General features: G+C 37.0%; 1 protein-coding gene across 4 annotated transcripts in view; it reads right to left on the bottom strand.

Moving 5' to 3' along the window:
- The window catches only part of CLSTN2 (calsyntenin 2), a 531,406-nt gene that overhangs the window by 43,988 nt on the left and 459,726 nt on the right, over nt 1–27,692 (bottom strand). For all 4 annotated transcript variants that reach the window (XM_051627052.1, XM_051627055.1, XM_051627053.1 and 1 more), the window contains 3 exons: nt 22,245–22,430; nt 16,979–17,227; nt 16,278–16,399 (listed from right to left, as the gene is read on the bottom strand). In XM_051627052.1, the coding sequence (XP_051483012.1) occupies nt 16,278–16,399; nt 16,979–17,227; nt 22,245–22,430 (557 nt within the window). The remainder of the gene's footprint in view (nt 1–16,277; nt 16,400–16,978; nt 17,228–22,244; nt 22,431–27,692) is intronic.

Here is a 27,692-nt window from a genome sequence, read left to right as displayed (position 1 = left end):
ACGGAGATGGATTTTGCAGAGCTCTCTAGTATTTTTTATTTTGAGATTGACTGACACAACAAATGTCTTTCATCTCAAAGAAGAGGGGGAACAAAGACACCACAGTCACCCTGTGGCAACTGGGGCAAATGTTTTATTACTGAGAGTTTTAATCTGATTTGTCGATGTCTTGGTTTAGAAGAGCAAAATTTATTATCTGTTTTAGTCTAAAATATCTGTTCCATATGCTAGTGAGAGGATGTTAATTGTAGCACTGACTTCTTTGCAAGACACTCTCTCGGCCTCCCTAGTGCTGTTGGTGTTCTGCCAGGCAGACTAGATCACTGCCTTTCATTCTGTGCCCTTTTCTAATCACAATATCCATTCTATTACTCCATCATTTAATAAAGCCAACTTTATTCCAACCACATATGACATTTGAGTCATCTGGAAACCAACCTTCAGACTATAAAAACTTATAGGAATTAAAAAATGTAAGAATAAACCTATATTCATTAAAAGCAGGAAAAGAAAGAAGAGGAAAAATAATAATCAAATACATCTCTTAGCTTCTCATATTTGCAGTCCACTGATAAGATCTCCCATTATATTACTGCCGGTCCTTCTCCATCAGAAAACATTCCATTTGAAATATATCTGCCTATTCACCTGGAAAGATTCAGTGTTTCCATACATTCTAGCTTTTAGTAGTGCATATACATGTATAAACGTAAAATATATATAAATAGGCATATGCATATATACACATGCAGACTTTGGGTTTTCTTATTACAGCCTAGAGTGAGATAAATTTGAAAACAGGTTTGCAGAGCAGTTATGGATTTCCAATGTTTTAAAACAAAAAGGGAATGTTGTTTTCAAAATATCAACATGGCATAATTACTAAAATGAATAAACTCCAAAGAGGTCTTAGCAATGTATTTTCTTAGACCAATTTGTAGTATTCTACCAATTTTGAGTCTCTTATTCTAGTTGTAAAGACTTCAGTGTGATTTTACAGCTTGTATGACAATGGATTATAAAAATAAACATACAAGCCACCTATGACTAAAGGAAGGGGCCATGATTTAATTTACTTAATTGAGTTGTTAAAGTGGGGTGTGCATTTCAAATGTGTCTCCTCTTCATAAAATGGGTGGCTAAATTCCCTGTAGGGTCAACAAAAAAAGAGTATTACTGAAGACTGAAAGAGACCTCCAGTCTCCTCAGTTTTCAACAACAGAAAATCTTCAAAAGCTAATTTTGTGACAACTTGAGGCAGTTAAAATGGAAGTCCAAATTTAGCGTCTTGAGCTAAGCTGTAGTAACCCCCGACTGATCTCAGCTCTTGTCAACAGGCATAGTATATGAAAAAATATATTTGCCATCTGTTTATATTCATTGCACACTAACAAAAGCTAACTTCAGAGTTAATGTAGCTGTGTTAAGCATTACACCATTACAAAATTTTGAAATTACATTTCAGCAAAATGGTAAAAATAAAGCCCTGCATTATCTAGGAATACCACGTGCAGTCCTAACAATAACAATAAGCTTTCTCAGCTTCTCACTCTAATACAATGCTTAGCACAATTTTTCAAACTAGCCTCCTCTTTGTCAAACACCAGCAGACAACTGAAGTGGGAAGTTCCCATGTTTGTAGCATTGCTACTGGGAAAATTCACAGAATGCCTTCAGGTCAGAAAAAGAGGAAAGATCAAGTCATCATTAGACAGGAACTCTCTATGTACTGCACAAACCTAAATATAAAATAAAGTATGAGACCACATATTTCCTCTGCAATTCCTGCTCAGAAATACACCAAATAGACTACTGGATGCCACTAAATTTAGGAAAGCCAGGACCCATTTGAAATACCACATACTATAGAAGTTACTACTAAGGCTCATAAATCTCTGTGTAAAAAAACAAGTAAATTATGAAAGGAATACTTACTAAACTCTAACTCTCATTCTCAGTATTTGCTTATAGCTAATTTGTGGTGCTAATCCAGCAATAAAAAAAAAGACATATGCAGAAACCATCCAACTCTTTGCTACTCTATACGTCCATGCTCTAAAAATCACCACTTTCCCATCAGTGAATAATACAAGCTACAGTCTAAAATTAATTTTAACACATGCTTAAATAATGCTAAAACCAGAATGAGGAATGTTAACCTCAGGAAAGAAAGAGGCATTATACCTGCCACCATGAAATAGTGCAGTTTATCAGGCTCAATAAAATATTTCCTCGGTTCTAACAGGGTGGGAAACTGCTTCTTTCTAAAAGGATCAATATGCTGAGAAGCCTGGCCATACTCCTGAAGGGTGCTCAGTAACTGTTCTTGTCTCTCCAAGCATAAGGAGGTTGCACCAAGACAAAACAGGTTGTCACTGTTCAAAATAGGATGATATATCCTTCCCTTGCTACTGGTGTCTGAACAAATATAATGCTTGTTTCAGTCAGTTATTTAGACATGTTATGAAAGTACAGAGAGTGGGATTAATGCAAACTAGGCTCCAGAGACAAAGCAAACAGGCTAGTTGTTGGCTGTTTGCTTTTGAGGAGAAACACTTGGGCTCAGCTCTTAAAAGGAGATGCTGATGAGCCCTCCTCTCTCCTCCTTCCTCTCACACATTCCCACCTACACTCATCACTCACTTTGTTAGATCAAAGCACTAACGTCCCCTTACCTGGCTAAACCCCACAGGAAGGGCTGTGTTTTTCATTCATGAAGTAAGTATCAGTTCTCACTTAGCATCTGGAAAAACCCACAGTCCCTGGGTTGGGTAGAATGCACACAGAAGCAAGCCCACCAGACTGCTCCCCGGGGCTGATGATCTCTAGTGCTGAAGATGGTAGTGCTGGCTCTTTGAAGGCTGCCCATCACCTGGCAAATCCCTCTGCAAAGGCTTGCTGCCTCTGAAGGAAGCACTGGTGCTGCTCGCAGGGGTTGCTTTAAATGCACTCAGCAGAGGAAGGCAGAGCTGCCACAGACATTAAACACCCTTTCACCATTTCCACATTTTGGGAATGGTGATTTACTTGAAAGTAAAAGCATTTGCTGTGTTGCAGGTGCACAGTGCAAATCAGAGATAAAAGAACTCCTGCTCTTACACAGCTCTCACATTAAACTGAATCATGTAGTGTTATTGGCATGGGAGCCCACTACTGCGATAATCTGGAATATTGCTGTAGTCTGAGATGGAGAAAGGTAGCTACAAGGAGCTATACCTGCAGAAAGATATATATAAAGAGACACTCCTTCCCCATACAGATCAGTGTTATGTTTACTTCAGCTCCAGTAGCTAATTAGGACACAATGCAGAGAAAAGCAAATGCTATTTTGTTTTTATTGCAGATAAAAGATGGCATTGAGTCATATTTGGCTACTTTAATAATTTCTGTAAAGTGAAGAATGGTTCTATATCCATGCTTCTGTATTTATTCTCAAAGTCAGGAAATTATACAACCCAAATATTATGCATAGTCTTTTTTACTGAAATGATAACTGCTGAGCCTTAATTACATAGCTGGCATTCTGCAGACAGGCTGATAATATGTTATATACCATACAGAGGTAATTAGTTATCGGCTATATTTGTGACTTTGCCAGAGAATGTTGTTATTTAGTCAGCATATAGCTCTCTTCAGCACTAATCACAATCATGTTCTTAATGCTTTTATGGAAGGAAACAAGTCAGCATTGAGGTTCTGGGTTGACGTTAGAGACATGAAACAGAGACTGTAGGAAGAAATTTTCAATATCAGTGCTGCACAAACCCTAAACGTTTTATGGCTATCATTAAAGTAATTATCTGAAAGTTCAAACATTCATTCACAGTTGAACTGGCTGAAATTTTCCCTGTGAAGCACCATTTTGCTGACTGGAAAATGACTGCTGAATGACAGGCATCGTTCTAAAATAAAATTGCTATTGCTAAAAATGGGACAACTGGTTCTTCAGGAAAAAAAAAGAACACTATAAAACACAGCTTTTTATGTTTGCCAAAATGTGGCAAGAATTGTTCAGGTGTTCTCAAAATTGTGTATCACTTCTTTAAAAAAAAAAAAAAAAAGCAAAACAAATCTGATTATTGAAAGCATATTGATCCAATATGATCCCCTGAAGTATATTATAATAGAACCATTCCAAGTTATATGGACCTCTTAAAAAAAGCAGATACTTCCTCTTAACATCCTAGACCCTTTGGCAGGGTGAGAATGTAATTTGGGATGAAAACTGTCCCTCACAGCAGAATTCTGAAAATAAAAATATCCCTACAAAGTAAACTACCCATCTGATACACTTTTTAAAAAAAATATTATTTATTAAATACCAAAAAGAAAGAAGGTCTTATTTATCTACAGTTTTGCTGCATCTCATTTTGCTCTGACTCTGCCAATAGCAACTTCCCAGGTAAGAGAAGGAATGGCAGATACTACGTGATTCCATCTTCCTCAGGTATCTCAGCAGTTTCCCCCAAATGATCTCATGTGATGCTTTAGTAAAAAGACTTTTGTATGGCAGCATCAACCTCTCTTCTCTCCTTTCCTGTACTAATTTCCTCCTTCTTCCTGTCTATGGTCATCTTTTCCTCCTTTGTCTCATCTCTTCATTCCCCTGCATCTGGTAGTTCTTTCATTTTTATATTTTCTTACCAAGAACTAAAACTCTGTATTTCACCCTTGTACAATTCAGAGATCCTCATATTCAATATATCCTATTGCTTCACTGTTTCTTTTCTCCCTTCCAATACTTGGTCAAACCCAGGAGCCAGCTTTATGCTGTTTGAAAGGTACTCTCCTGATGGAGAGGATTAGATTGAATTTGCATTGCTTCGTTTGTAAAGTACTCATCAATTCATGATCAACAGCATCATTTTGGTGCTTGCTGCTACATTCCATTCTGGGACTAGAAATCACTTGTGCCCTATTCAAATACAGTGTGCTGAACCCTACATTTATAAAAGAGATTAGACATGCACAGGGATAAGGAAACAAAAAGGCTGTGAAATGTTCACGCACCACTAAGCATTCATCAGATTCCACACTAAGAAGTAACTATGACCATGCAGAGGTAAGCCAAGTCAATAGTAAATGTAACTCTTGCCAATAATTTTCCTGTGTACCATGATGTGAACGTGCATACTGTACACCAAAATGCCCCAAGAAGTCCTATTCAGCCTATCCATTGCTGTCAAGCTCATAAATCCCATAAATCATTACAGATAACTCCAAATGATAAGCAGAAACACACAAGGTCCAATTCAAACCTTAGATCTAGAACATCTGTCATTCCCTATATACTACAGATATTAAAATTGGGATTTTTGCATGCATGAGACACATCTTCATTTGTATGACCTTTTCCTTCTAAACAATAAAACTGAGACCAGAATTGGGTTTATGTACGTACAGCATGACATACAAATAGATTACACTCAGCAACTGAAGAATATTTGAAATATTAATGAATGAAATCTGTGTATCATTACTACCTTGGAATTTACTTTACTTGCCCAAGGCTAGTGATTGCTCTGCTTGGTTTATTATTAATATCCACTGCAGCATCACCAAACCTGAGCTACTTTATACCATAGCACAGGAAATAGGAGGACTTGTGTTCTTTCTGAAACCTAACTTTTATGCTGTGAACATAAATTATGTGAGGTGGCTCAGCTTTTCTGATAATTTAGTACAAAAACTTTATAAAAATTAACCTCACATAAAATTGGCTCCCTCTCCCTTTTACTCAGATAAGTAGCAGACTTACAGATATTAATGGGTGGCAAATAAAACCATCACTATAAAATAAGACTTTGCTTAAAAAAAAAAATTCCCAGGTTTGACTTTTATGAAAAAATTAACTTCAAATCACAAGATTACATGCAAAATACTTATTTTGATATCTAACCAAGTAACTATTGTCTATCTCCTCATGGAGGTGTGTGGAAGAGATCAGAATGTCCTTTTGGGATTTGTTTTTCTCTAGTATTTACTCTTACTCTTGAAGTATGACAAAGCATCTTCTGAATCATAATCTTTAAGTGCCTTTTTTTACAAACTTAACACTTTTAATCCTCTCACATTATAGCTCTACAAGAAAAGATACTGAAGCTCCTGAAAGGGCTTATATATCAAGTGCTTTGTGATGATGACTAAACGTATCTGAAGAGCGCGAAGACAAGATGCACTTATTGTGAGAAATCACAGTTACACTATATCTGTCACCCCAAAACCACAGCAGAAAGCACAGCTAATTTATTACCAGAGGAAAGGCAACTCCCTGGGGCAGCCAACTGCCCAAGTGTCTCTTTGAGAGCCACGAGCAGCACGTGCTCCCCTCACGTGTGCACCAGGCGAACACCCGCCCGCCCCACGCAGGAGCTGGGAATTTGTGTGCAGCTCCTGTTGCTGATAAGTTAGGAGGACAGCAGCAGTGACTGTACAAATTAATTATGTACTTTGATTTTGGAGTATGGCATATTGAAAAAAATTACAGATAAGCATTTCTTCTGGCTACTAAAAAAAATACGTTTGAACTCTGATTTTCTAGTTACGGGTATGAGATCAAGACACCACTAATGCCTGAGGTCATGCAGATTTCATACTCTTGCTCTAGACATAAGCTTCACTCCCAACACATACATCAATACATACATCAATAGACTGCATCGATAAGTCAATGTAGTAAAGCTTTCATTTAGTTCTCTGAGCTGATAATTAATACAACCAGCTGTACTGAAATTTGGAAATCATAGAATCAAAAGATATATTTTCAAAATTTCAATTACCTATTTCAAAATATAACTGTGAAAAATAAATTCTGTGCCTTCAGCTCAGACACAGACTCTCAGCAACTGACCTTTGCAGCACTCATCTGTTCTATTAAGCTACCATTTCAGTTTAAAATAAATACTTATTGTAAGATGCCCTTAAACTATAAGCACCTATATAACTATAAGAAATAAGGCACCAAGTTTACATCACTTCAAAGGATGAAGAGATTTTTTTGTGGATTATTCCAGTAAAACTTAGTCCATGTATATGTCCAGAAATGATTAAATGGCTTGAAGGTTTGCAGAAGGCTTCCAAATGCTACTAAGATGGCTAGACACCCAACTGTCAAGGTCCTGAGGAATGTGGCACCTACTTAAAAGTTTTTCACTATTGCTGACAAAAGAGTTCAAGCATGTAAGAAACCAGAGGATTACTTGAGCCTATATGAAAACCTGTGTGGTAAACAATTAAACAGGTTGTACTCTCCTCCTGAAAACTTCTAAGTCAAGCAATTAAAGGCTTTGCAGAAAATCTTCTCTTCTAAGACTCTACCAGGCTAAATGTGTTTCTTTTAGTCCAGGTCAGTTGTGTAACACAGAACTGAAAGGTGGGTGAAAACAGCAGGGTTGTGATTTAATTAGCTGGTGATTAATGTGGGAGCAGTTTGATTTTTGGCCAATTCTTGATGCCTGCATTCGTAAACAAAACTGTTTAACGTGCATGAAAACTGCACGTGAAATTTCAAATTAGAATGGCTTTTATATGTAAGCATGTGGATAGTTTAATGAAAACCACTGTAACTGCTAAAATACTTAGAGATAAATCCAGGGGCAAATTATGTAACAGCTCAGGGCTGTGTAGTTCTGAAAAACACAATTAGTCCACTTGAACTTCCTTGACAGCCAAGGAAGGGAAGAACAGTACTAAAAGGAGTCCAAGTACAACATCCAGAAAGGTCTCTCACGGCAGTTATCTGAAGGAAACTGGACATTTCTTGTTACCTCTGCATATAAAGTAGTACAGTCTCCTACTGCCTACACATGAGTTAGATTAATAAAATAATTTTCTGTTTGAATTATAATACACTTAACTGTGATCCCAGTTCTTCTATTTGCTTTATGCAAGCACTGGGCAGTAAGTTACTGCAAGAATCTTCATTAAATAAGCCACAATCAGTTAAATATTCAGAACATAGAAAACAAAGGCTGAATTTGAAATGAGGATGGCTCAGGAGTGCATCCAAATCCAGTGATGTCAGCAGAGTTGGCCCAGTGAGAGCTTGAGGCCACTTATACACAGAAGAAAAAATGCCATGCGGGCTGTGTATCCAATTACAACAATAACAGTAAATTGCTCTGAACAAACCTGAGTCCTCAGGTTAATTGGAGTACACAAATTGAAAGGGAAAAGGCTGAATTTCTAATAAAACAATCATTGTAAGATTGGAGAATAATTTAGCAAGACCCTGAACTCAGACTAACTGCTTGAAAAAAACAAAGTAAAATTCTTCAGTGCCTTGAACATCATTAATTGTCCATTTGGAAGAACACTAGTGCAGGACTTGGATAATCTGTGCAATAGCAGCCTGGGTTTTTTGTCTGGTTTTGAGCAGATGTGAATAAATTTGGAATAGGAACTTAACTGTCTGCTGTGAGGATACTTTAAAGCCTGGAAGGTATTGCTATTTTATGATAGTGGAACTTTGTGCACCAGATGTATCATAGAGATGTTTCCTTTTGGAAATTTACTTGCTGATGTTGGATTTTTATTACTTCAATATGCAAATACTAAAAATGTCATATTAATAAAAATATTACAGCTATCAATAATATTAAACCATGCCAGTAAATTTCCTGGAATTATGATTCAATAAAGTTGCACATTTTAACATTAAATTTGGGCAGAGAAACTTAGTTTCACTGGAAAAAAAAAACTGCTAGTGGAAGATTCACACGAGGATCCTGCTTTTGCCTGCCTAGGGAGCTTCTGTAGGGTTCATTTCCTGCTTACAAGGGATATGCGTTTCTAAAGTAAAAACTGCTGCTAAGACCTGAAATTATTCATAAGGATTTCCATTTTCTAGCCAACACTAATAAGGCTACTAAACTATAAACGGATTCACAATTATTTGTAATATAATTGGGGCCGAGATGCTGGTGAATGTTAAATTTTGAAGTAATCCTGGCTTTGTCATGCTCTGGCAAAGCTGATGGATCCAAGCACAACTCCAAGTCTTCATTTCTAACTGCTGGTATTGAATTAAAACGCGCACCATTATCCTGACCTTATTTGAAAGCTGCTGACATTCCCTGTACTCTTACAGAGCATATATTTGTTTGGTAAGAAAGCAAAGGTTTAGATTCTCAGCCAGTGCAGTAGCAGCTGCATTGAGAAGAACAGGGCAGATTTGCAGTGGAGGCACTGGCTGATAAGCTTTGCAGATGCTTAATGCAGCCCTCAGGATTTTTTTTTTTTACTTTCTGCAGCAAACAAACCCCTTAATATCATAATAGTTCAATATGGCAAATAGATCTCAGTTCTCCTGAAAGCCTCATGAATACAGAAAGTGTTTTCTACTATGTCTCAAGACAGTCAATATCTTAAAAAAGTAGAGCTCATTGCGAAAAGTGAAATTGATCTTTCACTAAAATCAGGTAAATCAAACATTTGGTTTACTCACCACAGTCATTCCTAACAGTAAGAGTTCAGTAAATAAGAAAACTGGTTTGGATGATCTAGGGAGATAGAATGGTGAGAACTGACAAGTCCATACTAGAGTTAAATGTCTCCTACAGTATTAGGTGTGGAGTTGTTTATCTGGTCACTTTCACATGATAAATTACTGATGCTTCATTAAACCATTTGCAATTATCATAATATATTTTTAAAATCTCAAGTGTTAGAAAGTCACACAGAACAAGGCTGGAAGGAATTTTAAATGGACATAAAAGTCCATCTCTCTTTGTCAAGTTTGCATCAAGTACATCCACTACAATCTGAATGCTAAATATAATAAAATTCATCTGGTAAAATAGAAAAAGGGGAGACTAGTGGATCAACTTCTATTTCTCTTTTTAGTATTTCAGTAGCAAAGAATTACATTTCTGTAAGATTTAGTTTTCTAGTCTAATAAGTTGCATTTATGGACAAAAATATGATAAGAAGATTTCCATTCAGTTTGATAACTCAGTGGTAGACTGAGTTCACCAAAATCTGTCCATAATGGAATCTACCATTTTATTTCATCTGCCAGAATTTCACTTTACTAATAATATTGTGCTCTTCTCAAACCAGCACCTGTTCTTGAGCTTTGCAAATGACTCCTTCTTGCCATTAATTCTGCTTTCGATATTGTCCAGACAAGTTTTCCCTGTAGGACCACACTATTTCCAACTGTCTACCAACCTGTTCCCTAAGAAGAGACTCCACTAACCTCAGAGGAATGCTCACCCCAAGGTGTCTTTCACACAAAGTCACCAACCTGGCCATGCAACCAGCTGCGTGTCCTGTGCCCTGATGGACTTCAGCAATCAATGATGAGCTTCACAAAACTCCTACATGCCATGTCTACCATTCCCACAGTACAATTTAAAAAAATCTTGGAATTAGGACTTTTTTTCCTTGTCTTACTTGGTGCAAGAAAACAACTGCATTAGAAAAGAAGGTATTTGGCTTTCAATAAGAACCTTTCTATAGCACGTATATTCACTGTCACTTTGTGGCAACACTGCAGTGAAGCATAAGAGTTTGCAATCTAATTTGCACGCAAGCTGTGAGCTACTTTTGTAGCCTTGAAACTTGTAATGTGTAATACTTATTTTCACAATAGGTTTAAAAAATAGGGATGGCTTAATTACAGCTTTAAATAGTGAAATTGCTTAATCATACTGACAGATAAAGCACCTGCAAGCCCTGATTTTGTACTGTAGCTGCAGCATGTCTTTGTGCTGTCATGCTGTAACTTCAATGTATCTTAATAAATTAGATCCATAGTTTATTCATGATGAAATAATTTTGTTATAATTCACCATTCTTATTGCTAAATTGCATTAAGCAAGCATGCCAGTTCAGTAATACTTGATGACTACAGTTAGGCAGCACCTTGTGTTTATTTTTTAACTGTGTAACTAGAAAGATTCTCAGTTATGCTGCTTTTTTTTTTTTTTTTTCCCCAATACATGCTTAAATACATGGATTTGTATGGTTTGCTATTGCCAAGAGACTGTCCAAAGGTGAAAAGTAAATCACTGGAAAAACACAGTGCTTTCTTCCTGAACTGCAGACATCCAGAAACCATGGCTCCATGGCATGGAAGGAACAGCTATCTCCTAACCTCAGTCCTACCTTATGAATTTCTTCAAACACCACCTGAATGCTTCAAAGCCAACCTGCTTTTCTTGAAAGATAAACAACACAGAGACCCTAGGAAACTGGCCAAGTACCAGATCTTGCTCTTCAGCCACACTTTCAAACAGTTTGTGCATTCAGAAAAAAGTAAAATATAAATATTATAAATAGCCACTGAATAAGAAAACAAATGTGACTCTTCACCATCACATATGTAGCTTGGTTGGGAATTTCTGTTGCAGGTTTTATATTTTTAGAGTTTCCAGAGTACTGAAGCAACAAGACAAGTTAACAGACACTTTAATCCAGTTTTTTTAGGCATATTAGTAACTCTGTATCAAGGTATTTTCTACATAAGAAATAGCCCTTCCCACAGTATGCTTTAAGAGCATAATACTTTTCATTATTTCATGATGCTACAGCCAGTTTTAAATTCTTTCTCCTTTTCTGCATTTCTTTCCTGTAATGTTGGGTTTTTTTTCTCATCTTAGATTTGATCTAAAAATTATTGTCTTAAGAGTCTAAAGAACTTGCCAGCTGCAGTAGTTCTAATTTCCCTAGGTAACAAGCCTTGCTATATATGTGAATAAGTCAAGATTTTGTTATTAGCAGTAATATTGCAGTTGCATTAACATATATCTATATATTAAACAAGCTTCTTTCAATTGCAACCTGAAATAATATTTTTGGCATTTATCAGCATTGCTGACTTGTCCTGGTGCCAGCACAAGTTGTTTTGAAGCAAGATGCTGAATAAAATTTTAGTCAAAATCACATTTAAAGATGGAAACCTGTAAATAAACTGTCTTAGAATAGAAGAGGCTATAGCGTAAGACAATATGGGTGCCGTGGATGTTGCAAAGACTTAAGTCCTGGAAATGTTTCACCTCTGTTGAAAGATTAGCCTGATGGTTTCTCACATACTGGCTCTGTAGAAAAACACCTTACTTCGTACTGTAGTTTTTACTGAAGATGCATGCATAGTGCAGTGCAGCTCTGCACACCAGTTTGTACCAAGTTATTAGGAGCATAAGAAACTCTTCTGAGGTTCAAGTAAAAATAAACACCTCCCTCCTATAAAGACACCTAACTTCCAATAGTGCATCTATGGAAACTATGGGACTGACAAGCTTGAGATGTTTTACCTCTAGGTGACACTCAGTGCACAGCAGCGACGGAAGCTTGAACCATCCTATCTCCTCCATGTACCCTTAACCCTTTAGGACTGAGAATATGATGTACTTTCCAGAAAAATTCACTCATTTTCATTGTCTCTGAGCATCTCAAGAAGGCTACTTAGAGCTTTCATGATGAGAACAACTGTCTTCTCAAAACTAGGTGCAAACAAGTCACATATTTCTAAATATCCAAAATAAAAGAACAACTGTCCCTCATACATGCTGTAAATTAATGAAAATAGCAAATTTAACTAAGAGAAGGGCCAGAGACCAAATCCCTTTCATTTTTTCCCTCTTACCATCTAACATCCATTTATTCAAAAGTCAGTTCCTGCTGTACCACGTCCTTGCACAAGACTCCTTTCTACAGGTAGAAGAGCCTATCAGGTGTGGTCAGTGCCACGCTTAATGCAAATGGAGGCCTTGCCTTGATCCTTCAGCATCTACGTGCACAGACGGAGTTAGAATGAATTGTGTCCAGATTTATCTAAACTTCTTTCTCTATATCCTGTTATGGAAGTAATTATTTGGGGGTTTTCCACAATGAAAAGCATTGCAGGCCTATTTTGATTCAAGGCACTTTACCTCATCTTAGAAAAGAAACTATTGCTTTCTGCCTATTTATCTATTTTTTGCTGACTTAGAATGACTCCATATCATGCAGTGCATTCCCTGTTTCTTAAGGGAATCAATAAAAATTTTGCCTGTGGGCTAGATGACTATTTTCAGGATGATAACATGAGCATAAAACAGAAAATAATTTCCCATTGTGAATAAAAAAAATAATTACATGAAAGAAATGTTATTCCCTGGCTAAGACCTGTTCTCCCACTCAAAAAAGTTTTCCTGTTCAGTTGATTTAAGGGAAGGAAAATACCTCTTGGCTTGACTATCCTCAATATTAATGGAAGAAATGTAAAATCCATGATGAACAGAGTGAGAAATACACTTTGCATTGGCCTATTTAATGCTATGTTTTCCAATGTCATCAAAGGCTCGAATGCCTTGGTTCATTATTCTAACTACTGTGTTGATTTGGTTTTGCGTGGGCTATAGAAGACAACAATTAAAATCAGCAGAAATTGAGTAAGGGAATTCTCTCTATTCTAACCAGAACTGAGGGGCACACAAGAACTGTCACTTCTTACAGCAGAAATTCAAGGATCAAAAGAGGTTTTTCCTGTGGATGACAATCAGAAGAAGGGGCACTAGTTCAAACCTTTACAACAGCTTTGCTAACAGAGCTCCCTGAAGTGCTTTGGGAAGTAGCTTTGCATTGAAAGAAAAAATAGTGAGATGAGTTAATTTATATCTTTTTAACATCTCCAGGGTGAAATTCTGCCCTTGTTAAAATCAATGAACATGTTCCCAGTGGTTTCAACAGAACTCCATTTCTAACATACATAATCTCACCAACTGTTCTGTTTTGCATTCCTGGTATACTTGTGTCAAGGTATTCGACAAGGCTGGACATAGCACCAGTGGCTGAAGGGAAACGTGATCAGGGATGTAAGTTAGGTTCACCAACTCTAAGCCTCTGAGAGTACTTCTGTGCTGTATGGAGCTCACAAAGCTCAGGCCACTACCTGACCCATCCCATATGCAGTTATTTCCTATGTGCAAGAGGAGGTTGCATAACCTGATCATTTTCTTAAAACTAGTCACATGGTCATGAGATGAGCATATAGGCATTTCAGCCTCCCAGTAGAGGAGAATCTTAGCAGAAATCATCACACCTTTCTAGAAAAGCAAAGAAACAGTTTGTATATTTCATATGTTCCTCTTAGAAGGCACACATTTATATTTGGCTGCCTAAATAATTGACCTTAAAATCACATACGTGTTCCTACACATTTAGGACAATTAGATGATGATTTAGGTGACCGACTTTTACTGTCTTTGGTGACAAATTTTTTTGCAATAGGTTCTCAGGTTAAAGAGTGTCCTATAGTTTAGAATGGAAAAGAAATTATTAAAAAGTTGACAAGCACAAGGCCAGGTCATACTGAAAGTAAAGTCTTAGGTATATGAACTAACTTAAAGGCACGACCTTCCCAGAGCCAGTGTGGCAGCCACTGTTACGTGGAGGCTTCAGCCACTTGCTAGGCATGAGAGCTCTGGTGGCTGCATTGTATTGAGGGCTTCAGATGCAGGCTCAGGTGCAGCTATATGAAATGTTACCTGCCTCCTTGTGTTCGGCCAACAGTGGAATCTGCAACTAAGATGTGTTCCACATCCACCTGCCACAGAAACGAGACCTAGAGAACTTAAATTTGGAATGACAATAAATTCACACTCTTGGTCAGAGCCTTGAAAGAATCAGTCTTATAGACTAGGTAAAGCCCATAGCCACTGGTATAACAAATTTTACTACTCTGCAGTAAGAATGATAAATGATTTCACTAGTTTAAGTTTCACCCTATTCCAAGGTCACCGGATTCTTCTCAGCAAAACCAAGCTATGGATTGTTGGCACCACCATAAAGTGAGCTCAACAATAAAGTACCCTGCCACATTTTACTCTACTCTGGCTGTTCTGTGCTTGGTAGCAACTCTTGAACAGTCTTCCAGAGTAATGTCTGCAATGTTACTTCTCACAGGGCTGTGCAGATGGTGAGAAACTGTACAACAGTTAGGTACAGCCTAATTCCTATGCTTTTCTTGAAAAACCATGGAATCTGAGGATATGCTGCTACAGAACGAATAGTGCTGGAGGTTGTATTTCCAGAGGTATTTCAATATCTAAATATGTAAATAATCAACTGGTAGGATTTTCAGAAATGTTTAGAGAACTAAATCTCCTTTTGAAAATCACAGAATCATCCTGGTTGGAAAAGACTTTGAAGATCATCAAGTCCAGCCATAACCTAAGTCTACCCATTCAGTAGTAGCTAGTCCGAGCTTTCACACTGACACTAAAGGAGTTTGTAGTGAGAGGACATTAATCCTTTCTTATATTAAGGATATAGAAGTTGACTGCATTCAACTTTCAAGGACAACATATTTTGCATAAAATTTGTATTATAATGAATGTAGATGTTTAGTATACAGTTTAGAAATTAAAAAAAAATCCATCTTCAGTGTTCAGAACAGCATTATCTGAGGTGACATCAGTTACTCATGACTTGTAATAATCAGTATGATTTAATGGAAATCTATCCCTTTCTAGACACTAAGATTTCATATCAAGAGCAGCACAAACTGATTCCAAACTGCTTATTGGAAATGAAAAGCAAGTGCTAAGGTTTCTAACCACATTCACCTTATTATAATGAAAAAGATCTCTTTTTATATGCATTTTGAAGGTGAATTAGGAAATTAGCCATTCCTATATCTACATCTTCAATATCGTAGTTTGGACTCAAAGACATGAACAAACTTGCTTTGAGAAAATACTACTTTGCTGAAGTCTGTCTTCTTTCATCCAAATGATCCTTATCCTGCTTAGAATTATTAAATCTATGAAAGGCAGTTCTTATCTCCTTAATAATAATTTCCTTGTGATATACTCTTCAAAATAAGGAGAAACTACATACAGCACAGCAGATGAAAGTAAAAGCCTGCAGATTAGATTTACAGTCTATTACCAATGCCTTTCTGTGTGTCAGCATTCTCTTTATTGAAAAGGTTTTCATCACTTCCATTGTGCAGATAAAGTATAGATTTTTTTTAATGATAAATGGAAAACTTCTAGGGAACTATATGCAATGTCATGTCTCTATCCATTGCCAAAGGATATAAAACTCAACTTACCATTTAAAATTACTCCATTAAAAAACCTACTGTATAAAATGACTCAACCAAATTAACTCATCTATCTCTTTTTATGTGGATCCCAATTAGAGTCAAAACAGTTGCAAGTTACAAAACAATTGCAATAGACATCCCATTTCCCAAAGCAGTTATGCTGGGATTTGGGTTGTTCTCTAGGATTCCTGACGGGGAAGAAGAAAAGGATGGGTTACAGGTAAGAGAATCCCACAAGTACCTGGTCCAGTTTCCAGTGGAACTCCGCGGGACGGAAGGTGTCGGCCTGATCAAAGTCCTTGCGCAGCAGGAACACCAGGCGGCAGTTGTGCACGTACAGGGCGTAGTGGTGCCGGTTCATCTCTGAAAGGAGGGACCACTAGATCAGTGACCTGACCTATCAGCAATTCAGGTGAACATGTTTGAAAGCAATATGCATCTAAAAGAAAAAAAACAACCAACCGGAAAAAAACCCAGCAACTCAACTGACTGTTCTCAGTATCACGGATCGTTCTGGTTCTCAGGGAAGGCATCTGGTCAGTGCCTTCCTGAATTACGCTGTATAGTTTTGTTTACGGAAGTGTTCTGTCCAAGTAAACAAAATCCAAATCAGTATTTAATCTAACTAGCTTCAATTAGGAATTGACTGTTTTTCTCAATATGAATAATATAAAAATTAAACTTAATTATTTTATCAACCAATTCCCATAAAATCTACAGATGTGTTCAGAGACATGATCCAAGAAGAGAACCAGTGCTTGAAACTTAGGTAGAGATTGGTCCCCTCAATAAGCTATCAAGCTGGCACTGCTTAGAGTGGCATCATCCCAGATTAATAACCTTTTTTCCCCCCTGCAGACCAAATTAACTGAGAAGATATGGTCACACTCAACCAACTTTGTTATGCCCCTTGCCAAGCATTTTTTCAATACACAGACTCACCTGTCTTGTCAGAGTTACAGAGAATAGTCTCTTTCTCAGCTCTTAAACCTGGACTAGGTCCATGTTTCATCCACAGAGTGATGGTGAATTGATCAGTTAAATTCTTGGGGACGATTCCATCTGGGATTTTGGCTCCTTGCTTTCCATCAAATTTAAAAATCATGTCATTGTTGTCCATGATAAGCCCAGCTGTCCAGTTCGTTGTTGCACTGGGAGATGGTAACAGGTCAATGGCACCTGAGGAAGCTCCTACAAATTTTACAGAATAAATAACATGATGAGAGACTGAAGAAAAAGATGTGAAGATTTATTTAATATAGGACAGGGTTCTGATTCACACACTTTATATTCCTTTTACTACCCAAATGATCATACTAGCAGCATTGTCAAGTCACATACACATTATATGAGACTGACCATTGTATGCCAGCAAGTATTCTCCAGATTGTGTCGCACGGAAAATGTTGGAAAATATTTTCAAGTTATTTTTCTTGAAACTCCTCTTTATGTTCTAAAATCCATTAGAGACATTTCTTCGGTTATTTCTGGAATTGCTAAGACTAAACCCAAATTCTCTACATTCAGCTGGGAAGCTTTACAGCTTCCCTCCCTGACTGCATGGAGCTAAGTGGTATGTGGGGATGACGTGTTGCAAAATACAGTACAGTGGTGATGAAGGCAGGACAAGTCACCTAATGTCCAGTAGACAGTCATGGATAGTCTCATGTTGGCATGAATGTCAATACATACAGGGTATTCACCTTAAAAGAGACAGTATCTTTTTAATGCCAGCTCAGGCAGATACTCAGTGGTTGTAACTCTGTGCTCTTGTCTAATGATAGATCTAAGACTTTTCAGTGGCAATAACCGTTCAGATTCTCTCCACACCCAAAAGTAAATAAGTAATAAAGTGGTCCCCAGCTACATGGTATTTGCTTGTTAAAAATGAGGAAAAAAAAAACCACACACACACAAAACAGGCATGAAAAACTCTGTGGTGCCAAGACCTGATCAAATAGCACAATTCCTTACAGCTCAGCTTTCTTACAATTAAAAATTCTCACTTGAAAACATGCAGTGAGGTACCTAGAGCCTTTACTTAACTGGTTAAAAAACATTAAGCACAAATGGCGCTTCCCAGAGTAAAAAGCACAACAAAATCTTTGTATTCTTGTTTATGCCTTGTTTAGTAAGAATATAGTGAACAAACTGCAACTGCACAAAAAATCGCAAGGTAAGATATCCCACCCTCTTTCAGCATCCAAGGAGAGAATAAAGATCCCAACTCTCTGCAGAAGTGTAGAATTTTAAACCAAGAATGTGTGTGATTGTGTCCTATGTTTTTTTTTTTTTAAAGTATTATAGTAATGACATGAAAATATTAATATCATTCAATACCTGAACTTCTTAGACAATTGTCCAACATTTGTTACTGTAAAATGAGGTTATTTTCAAGTGACAGTAACATCAAACCTAACATCTTCATATTTAGAATTTGAGCATGAAAACGAAGTCTATTTATTTACAAATTCTAATTCTGGATAATACACCACACTGTGCTGCTTAATACACATAGGTGTTACCAATAAGAATGAATTAAACTCAGTTTATCCAGATGGTACCATTTGGATAAAGTTTTTGGGTTTTGTTTTGCTTTTTGTTTTGTTTTCAATAGGATTACTTTTACTGGACAAAAGTAAAATGGTAAATTTCTCAATCAATTTCCTTTTTGTGTTAGTTTTTATGCTTGTTGTTTAAACTTACAGAAGGATCAGAAATAGCACCAAAGGAAATACTCTTTTAAGTGGGCACATGTATTATATTAGGTAAATTAGGGACTCAAAGAAGAAAAATACCTCACTCTTATCTACTCTGGCCATAAAAATTTGGACAGCTCTGTTTTCTCCACTAGAATGAAACTGTAGGAAAATCCCCAAATGGAAATCTCTCATATTGCTTGTTAGACTCTGATCCAGCAAGGTTCTCAGGTAAACTACCTTATTTTCCCAACTTAAGGTCAGGTTTGTGTAAGAGCATTTAGGTAATCAGTACCAAGCTCAGCAGGTTCTACTTTATCTGCCCATATTTTTATGGAGATTTATGGGTTCCTTTGGAACCTCATCCTGTTAGTGTGTGTAATCCTCTCCTGAGCACAACTACTGGATTACGTGCTTGGGAGATTTAGCTGGAAGAAATCACACTGTTTTGATCCTAATAAATCCAAGCAGTATCCCAAGTGGCTCAGCCATAAATATATACAGACATGGAGCAATACAAACAGGATGCATCTGGAGGTGTTCTCAAAAGAGTCTTATCATGCTACTGGATCAGTGAACATCTGAGCCTCCTGCAAAGCTACACAAACCTTGATACAGGAGAGAGGGCAGGACCCACCCTCCTAGCTGGAGCATGGTCTTGGATCTGACACTCAGTGTTTCCTTATTTCAGTTTTCCATCTGCCATGTATGAGAATTAGCAATCCCATTATTTTCAATTTTATCTACATTTAGAAGGAAAGAAGACAGTACCATAGCCACCCACCACATCTTATGCTCCTTAACTGCTTCTTTTTTTTAGTGAGATTTATTCTGGGTATGTTTTTGCAGTTCAAATTGTCTTTTATACATTCTTTACTTTTTATTATTGTCGGATGAGGAGGTGAAAAAACACTTACTAAAATGCTTTGAGGCACAACACTAATAACTCCTTGACTTTAAAATGAGTCAGGCATAATTCAATCATTTAAACTGCCCACCTTGATCATCAGAGTAAGCACACTCTGGGTTACTGAAAGGCAGACTTAAACCATCAATCATATAAAAAATGAATTTTAATGCACTGTTTTTAACATCTGAATTCTCAAGATTTCCAACAGATAAATGAAGAAATAAGCATAGCATTTATAAACTGGGTTCTCCTAGAGAAACAGTCTTGCATATTATATGGCACAGATGAATATTTGTCTGATTGCTCAGTTCTGCACTCTCTGCAATGGCACAGTGCTTTACTGGTAGAAAAAAAAGAAAATCAGGGTTTTCTTCCTTTTCAAGTAATTTATTCATCCAACCATTAGATACAATAAGGTAATTCAGGGAGAAAACAGATTTTTAGAAATAATTTAACCTGCTTTTCTAAGAATTCTCTCTACATTAAGGATGATAATAAATACTAAATGCTGACGTGTAAGCCAGTCCAAATTGCAGTTCTAACATACAGTTCATGGTCATTTACAACCTTTTTATCTAAGTCCTATTACAAGTTTCTACCCTGTTCTTCTCTATGAAGATATGGAAACCTTGGACAGAAAAATATATTACTTCAGTAGTGAGAATTTCCCCCCATTTACACATACTTTTACTTTTTATCTATTTTCTCAAGTGCTTTATATTCTGTTCCTTCAGAAAAACTGGAAGTTCAGCATTCTCATGAGACAGTCTGTGCCATATAATTGTGCCAGTTCATCTGTGCCATATAATTGTCTGCACATGGTGCAGAAAATTAATTAAGATTGGACTAGTCTTGGGAAGCATCTATTTTATTCAGGAGAAGAAGAGAAAGACTTGAAATCCTTTTTCCTACTGCTGAAGTGTCAGCAGGTAAGCGAGTTGAACCACATTCTGCAAACTGCACCCCTTCGACTTTGCACAACCTTCCTCAATAAGGAATTTTACACCAGCAGAAGGTGCCTACTTTCATTCCTACACTTAAAATAATAATATTAGCTGATATAGTTGCTATTAGTGTTTTATGTCAATGTAATAATTGGTGCTTTAGATCCTGTTCACACACTGCTCTGAACAACTGTGCCTTTTGCAGTTCAGGTCTGTAACAGGCATAAAGCAATGTTCTTTTTGCTGCTAATACAGGTTGTTAGAGGAGGCAACATTACTTGACTTCAGCTATAGCACATTTACTTTTATTAAAATGCTAGAATTTGATGAAATCAAGATCCTGATAGGTCAAACAGTCTTGCTCAACCTCTCAGTTTTAATGTCATTCATGTGATGAAGATACTGAAGTGTTGGCAGATGGGTTTTGTCTTGCTTTTCTAGGATCCCAGTCAGTTGAGTAAAGATACAGGATTAAAATTATTATTTCTGGGTTCTTAACTAAGCAATTTTTTTAGGTTGCAAATATTCAAATTTTATGAAAATGCTACTACTCCCACTCACCTTTACCTAAATTTCCCAGTCTCCACAGGTAACTGGTAGTTGTAACTGCAAACTATTTTTCCCTGGGAGCTGACTCTCCTTTTTTTAATAATTTAGTAACACTGGCTGAAAATTTGTATTTATAAAATTATTTCTTAAAGATTAGTCTATTGATCTTAACATATCTGCAACACTGTTGTGTAGTTATCAAAGCAAACATAAGCCAGAGCACCCCAAACCAAAATCCATGTGTATAAAAATAAAATAAAATAAAATAAAATAAAATAAATAGTATGCTTCCTACTGTATCTGAGACAGGAGCCAGTTAAAGAGAAATTTTGGAGAAGATGAGAATTGTTGTTCCACACTGTCAGGGCTTCAGATGAGGACTCAAAGAAGGATTTTAAAGGAGGAGGATCTCAAAAGGCAAAAGATAAACAGCATAATGTGTGGCCATCGCTTTGACATGCACAAAATCCTTAAGTCACAAAAATAACATCAGGATGCTCAAGTATTTAATCTACCTTGCAACATTAATTTGTATCTTTTAGACAAAGTTATTGAAAAGAAGGAAAAATGAAGGGAAGAATTAGGAAACCTTTCTCCATTAGGATACCTCTTTTCTGAAATTTTTGTTTCTTAACTATTTTTACTCAAATTATTGCCTCAAATGTTCCTTTAGTTTTTGTTTTGTTTTACTCTGGCACAGAACTTAGTAGCAAAACATAAAGCTGAGTCAGGAAGACTGAAACATAAGATGTAGATACAGTTCTCATCAAATGCTATGGTCTTATGATGGCAAATCTATACCTGAAGTCTCACTACACTATCACACCAGTATTAGTAGCAGAGGGAAGAAAGAATGAGAAAGTGGAATAAGGAAAGAGGAAAAAAAAAGAGAAGGGAAGAGGAGAAAGAGAGAGAAAAAAAATAGCCTAGGGAGCAGGTATGAAACAGTGACAATGAATGGAAAAGAAGAATGGAGCACCAGTCAAATATCCCCACTCCCTTAATTTTCATTGCTAGAATCCAAAGTGAACACGCTTACAAGTCAGAAGGAACTGGTGCTTTACTTGGAAAAAAATCACTATATGAACTGAAAGCCATATACATACCACATAATTTCTGCAGAGACTTTTCTGAGTACGTTTCACGATCACAGCCCTTTCCAATGGAACTGGTCTGTAATTCGATGGTGGTATGTATAGAGGAGACTGGTCCATCACATGTTTCTAGATGAATGCTGGGAAACAAAGGTGTGCTGCCAGAGCCAGGCTTGTACTCAATCCGTTTGTTCCAGTCTGGGGAAAAAAACCACAACAACAAAAAGATCCAAGAATGATTAAAAGAGGGAAGGGAGTTACATAATTTTACATGACACATTGTTCTCAAAGGTCATTGTCTAAGATGAAAAGATTTTGAACTTGGCATCACTAAGTTACTGTCTTAAAAAACTCTGGGTTTTGCTCCTCTTTGTAAAAGACTGTCATGATCAATTAAGTAATAGTACTGCTGCTAGAGTCACACAAGCAGGGGGTGCATACATTTCCTGACAGGAAGTGCTAATTGGTGTTGGTCTGGGTCTCCAAGGTCTATGTCTCAGTGACAGACTACAAGCTAGCTCTACAGGGATGAGGCTGGCTGCTGCTCTGAATTTGGGTAGATTTCATAGTTTTGTGATACACAACAAGTATCTCCAAAGACCTGGTTATATACATCAGTCTCACTGGACTGTGACCAAAAGCTAATATAAGACATCTGTAGTGCCACTTCTTGTCTTCAAATGTCTTTTAATACTGTGAAGTATTAATGAAGAAAAGTTACAGTTTAAAGGACTACTCATTCAGCCAGCTCTGACTAATCTGCTTTTGCTTATGCAGATGTCTCACAGCTCATAATATTTAAACAATCACCTGCCTTAGGTAGCCACCTGAACATGCCATAAATACCACTGAAGCATTTAGTTTTTAAATCCAACTAATTATGGCGTTTGCAACCTGCTTCAGAAGAAACCCAAACAAGTAGCATCAATTAAAACCATGGAATTGTTTGGAAAGGACCTTCAAAGATGACTTAGTCCAACCCCCTGCATGGGCAGGGACATCTCCCACTACAGCAGGTTGCTCAAAGCCCCATCCAGTTTGATCTGAAATCTTCCAGTGGTGAGGCATCCACAGCTTCTCTGGGCAACCTGTTCAAGTATTTCACCATCCTTACAGTAAAGAATTGCTTCTTTATATCTAATAGAAATCTACCTTCCTTCAGTTTAAAACTGCTACCCCTTGTCCTGTCACTACAGGCCTCAGTAAATAGTTTCCCTCTGTTTTTCCTTAAAGCCCCCTTAAAGGACTGGAAGGTCCTCCAAGGTCTCCCTGGAGCCTTCTCTTCTCCAGGCTGAACAGCCCAACTCTCTCGGCCTGTCTTCACAAGAGAGGTGCTCCAGCCCTTTGGCCATCTTCATGGCCCTCCTCTGGACATGCAGGTTCATATGTTTCTCATAGATTTTAGCCAACTTCAGCCAAGTTAACATGCAACAAAAACGAGAATGCCGCAATAATACAAAGATGCAAGCAGTTAATTATTTTGAAGTCACAAAACTATTCAGCTCTGCTACCTAATGTGTACATCTGTTCATCTGTAAAATTTGTCAAAAGTACTCTTCCATCTGCAGCTGAGGTTTCTCTGACTTTTTTTTAGTCCTAGATAAAAAAGGATGCCATAAATTCTAGGTCCTGGCAGCATATGAAATCTCTTAAAAAAAAAAAATGGACAGGGATGTTCTCTCTAAATAACAGTAGAAGGAAGCAATTTTATATATATATACACACATATATATGTATTTAGTAGGTCTTCCACTGTCTTGAACTGGATTAAAAATGTATAAAGTAATCTGGAAGTCCATGTGAACATTTTTAAATATAGAGTGAACGCTAATCCAGAGTCCAGGGAAATAAAATAGGATGCTGACAGTCACTGGTCCTCATTTCAAAATTCTCAGATTTCCTTAATGATTTTTAATCCACATGGTAAACATGTAGCATTTTGTTCTCAAGAGGAAGCTCAGATTTAATGGAAATTCTGAAACTATGTTTAGTATCTATTTTACTAAAATCTTTAGGACTGTATATAAGTGACTGAAAGACAACTATGATTACTTTATAGCCTGTACACACATCAGCTGAGTTGTTATTTTAGTAGTAATTCTCAGGTTAATAACATTAATTGCATGTTAATTTAGATTTGATCTGCAGTATTGCAGAATTTCTTGGTAATTGTCAACTGAAACAGTTCCCTTAAAATTTCAAGTATCATCATCAAAGTACATCATTACAATAAGAGATTTCTGTTCCCTATCCATTCCAGAAACTCAAGGTTAACACTTTTCCAATTAAACAGGAGGAGCAAATTCTTTCAGATACCTCAGGTAAAAAAATAAATTGCTGTTTTGTATACAAGATATTAATATATGAATTATTGATCTTTATAGTCTCCTAATTTCCAGTTAAAACATTGTATTTCTCTACCCAGAAAAATAAGGAGAGTCTCATACATATTTTGAACACTTCTGTCTATCTCCACAGCTTTCAGTTTTCAGCCACGTTGTCATTTCTCAACTCTATTAAATTAACTGGCACTCATGCAAAATATTAATTAGTGTGAGATATCACTGCATTATGAACAGTAACCTATCTGCACTGCACACACACCTCCAATTATACAAAAGATGTCCTACAGAAAACATGCTATATAAAATGTCTTTGCTCACAAGGAGGAATAATGGTAGACCTCTGTTTCTGCCACGTAAATGTCCCTTGGATTGGAAGAGATTTTTGTTTCACAGTCACCTTTCACCTTGTCAGAAATGGTAATTTGTACCCAGAGACCATGAACCCTGAATGTTCTAAATCACCTACATTTATCTTAGCTCTAACTTGTATCAACTAGACCTGAATTAGTGTCTTTTTATCTCGGTCCCCCCCTTGCAGAGTCATAGGCCAATCCTCATCCTAAACTCCACTAGCTCTTCTTTCACTGATTTAGTGTAGATGTATGAAATCCACCAAGGAGTCCCTCTTCCTGGTATTCTCAGGCAGGCACGAGGCAATACTGGAGCATGATACAATGCTGTGATAGCAGGACAGGCCTTAGAGGTAGCAACAGTTCTGATACAAATCAACTGGCTTATCAACCTAATAACCTGCCCCCAGGGCACTGCAGCATCCCAGAGATGTTGAAGGTGAGGCCAGAACCCTCTGTATCTCACTACCAGTGCAGTTAGTGATGTTGGAAAGTGCACAGAGCTTGAAAGAGCAGCAAGAAGTGGTGGCAAAGAGCTTATTGTGAGAAAACAACACCTTTCGTTTTGAATGTGGTGAAGATCGATATTTTTCTTTCTCCCAGAATAACAACTGGTATAGGACACATTCAAAAGACCATCACCTTCCCCTCAGGAGTGTGGTGGCACTTGTTCAATTCCCCTAGAACTGACTCAGAGGAAGAATCTTATGTAACCTGAGGCTAGAAAAGCCTCTGAGTTTCAGATATGTAAAAACTGTACCATAAAATGTGACTCATGTCTAGGGTTATGCAAACAGTCAAAAGCTGCCTAGTCCCATCTGAATTGGTAAATTGCACTAGATTAGCTAAACTCAACCAACCTGGTTCCTCCTTTGACACAAACTGTCATGCAACAACACTGTATTACAGTACAAATTTAGAAAGGTATGAACTGCCTGCCTAGTAGGAGAGAAAAACTAATCCCATGGGAAAAGCTGGACTAAAACTAGCCCAGTTTAGGCCTGCAGAAGACAGCATTTGTTTGGACTTTTTCATTAAACACGCTTTTGCTTGCTGCTTGTGGTATAACGCTCTTCCAGACAACATAAAACAGCCCTTGGTTGGATTATACCTACAACGTAACAACTTACAGAGTGTAAACATTACAGTGTTGGGTTTGTGGTTCAGATTTCATAAATTATAAAACAACTGTGTAAACCTGGATTTCAATCTCTGAGATACTCAAACTATTCCCAGATGGAAGTGGATCAAACTTAATTGACAGTTTGAGCCTTTAAAAGTAAATCCCAATGCATTCAATAAATTTTCCTTTTATCAGAAAGAGAATGTAAAGACTTGATCTCTACACTTCACAGTTTCGTACATTACTCTCTTTCCTTGAGATTCATGTATTATATTTTAATTCATTTCTAATGCTTGATGACACCAAAAATGATTTAATCTGATTTTTCCTTGAAGGAGTATGGCATCACATGTACAGAGGAGGTATGACCCGATTCCTATCTTCTACATGTGTTTGGCCATGAATTTTGATATCACCTCATGACATTGTAAATGATGGCAAGGTAATTAAAGACAATTGCAGCACAACTCCTACTATGCCAGTGGAATGCCCAACTTCTCTCATTTTAGACTGAAGATGTGCATCCTGGCAGCTAAATGTAAGATAAAATTTATGTAGTGCTATTAGTGAGTCTCTGCAGCATCTCTAAATAATAGCTGGAACATAAGGTTCCCAGAGCAAGATAACTGGTAAATCTCCTGTTTCCTCTACAGCATCCTCACATCTGTCCTATCTCTGTAGGCTGGATACTTGGATAAAGGTTATTCTGCTCATTTTTTATTATTATGGTTTTTTAAACTTATACACTTCACACCTTTGTTGAAGCCTTTTTTGTTAAACATTTTCCTCTCTATGAATTTGAAAATCTAAACCAATATACAATAGATAAAATTATCAATATAAGCAAAGCATTTCAAACAAAATCAGAAGTGGCTCTATAGTTTTGCCCCAAGTATTTTCACCATTTATGAAACTCCCTTTATCTTAAAAGCAGCAGCCAGGCAGCTCTGTTTGGTGTACATTTGGAAGAGCATTGCACTGTCCTCACAAAACTACAATTTTCTTTCAACATCATTAATTTACTGAAAAGTGTACAAGCTGCCAGAATATCTCATGCTGCAGCCACCTCAAAAAACACCTGCTATACAGTCGAGCATTCTCCACATGTGAAAGGTCAATAAATGGCCGTAAGACATTGCCAAAATATTCATACTTTGGTACTTGAATTTCTACTTTGAACTAAAGAAAGGAATTTTCTCTTTTTTTCCAAAACAAGCACAGAATAACAGTGCCTGTATATTTTCTCTTAGGCAACATCCTTTCTATAGTTATGGACCTATAAATTGTGCCAATCAAAAAAAAAAGCCCAACCCACTAAATATGCCAAAGGATTTTAATTTCAGATTTAGAAAAAACCCACAACAACAAAGCCCCAAGAAAAACTAAGGGATCACCTTATCTGTCCCACTCCCCCATTTTCTGATTAACTTTCCTCAAAACTTCTGAAAAAGGAAAATTTTTACTTGCAAAAAGTGAAATCTCAGCCTTGACCTTTCAGAAAATTCTGAATGGTGTTTCTTGACACAGATGGGAGGTGAACAAAAGTGAGTTAACATTCTTGTTTTAACTTTAAAGTATATAAATAATGTTAAAATGGAACATCTGCTATGCTTTGTCATCCCAGAGGGAAAGTTGGAAAAAG

This window comes from Apus apus, chromosome 8 (assembly GCF_020740795.1).
Source record: "Apus apus isolate bApuApu2 chromosome 8, bApuApu2.pri.cur, whole genome shotgun sequence".
In the NCBI taxonomy this organism is placed as follows: Eukaryota; Metazoa; Chordata; class Aves; order Apodiformes; family Apodidae; genus Apus; species Apus apus.
This window is presented reverse-complemented; position numbering and strand designations above follow the sequence as displayed.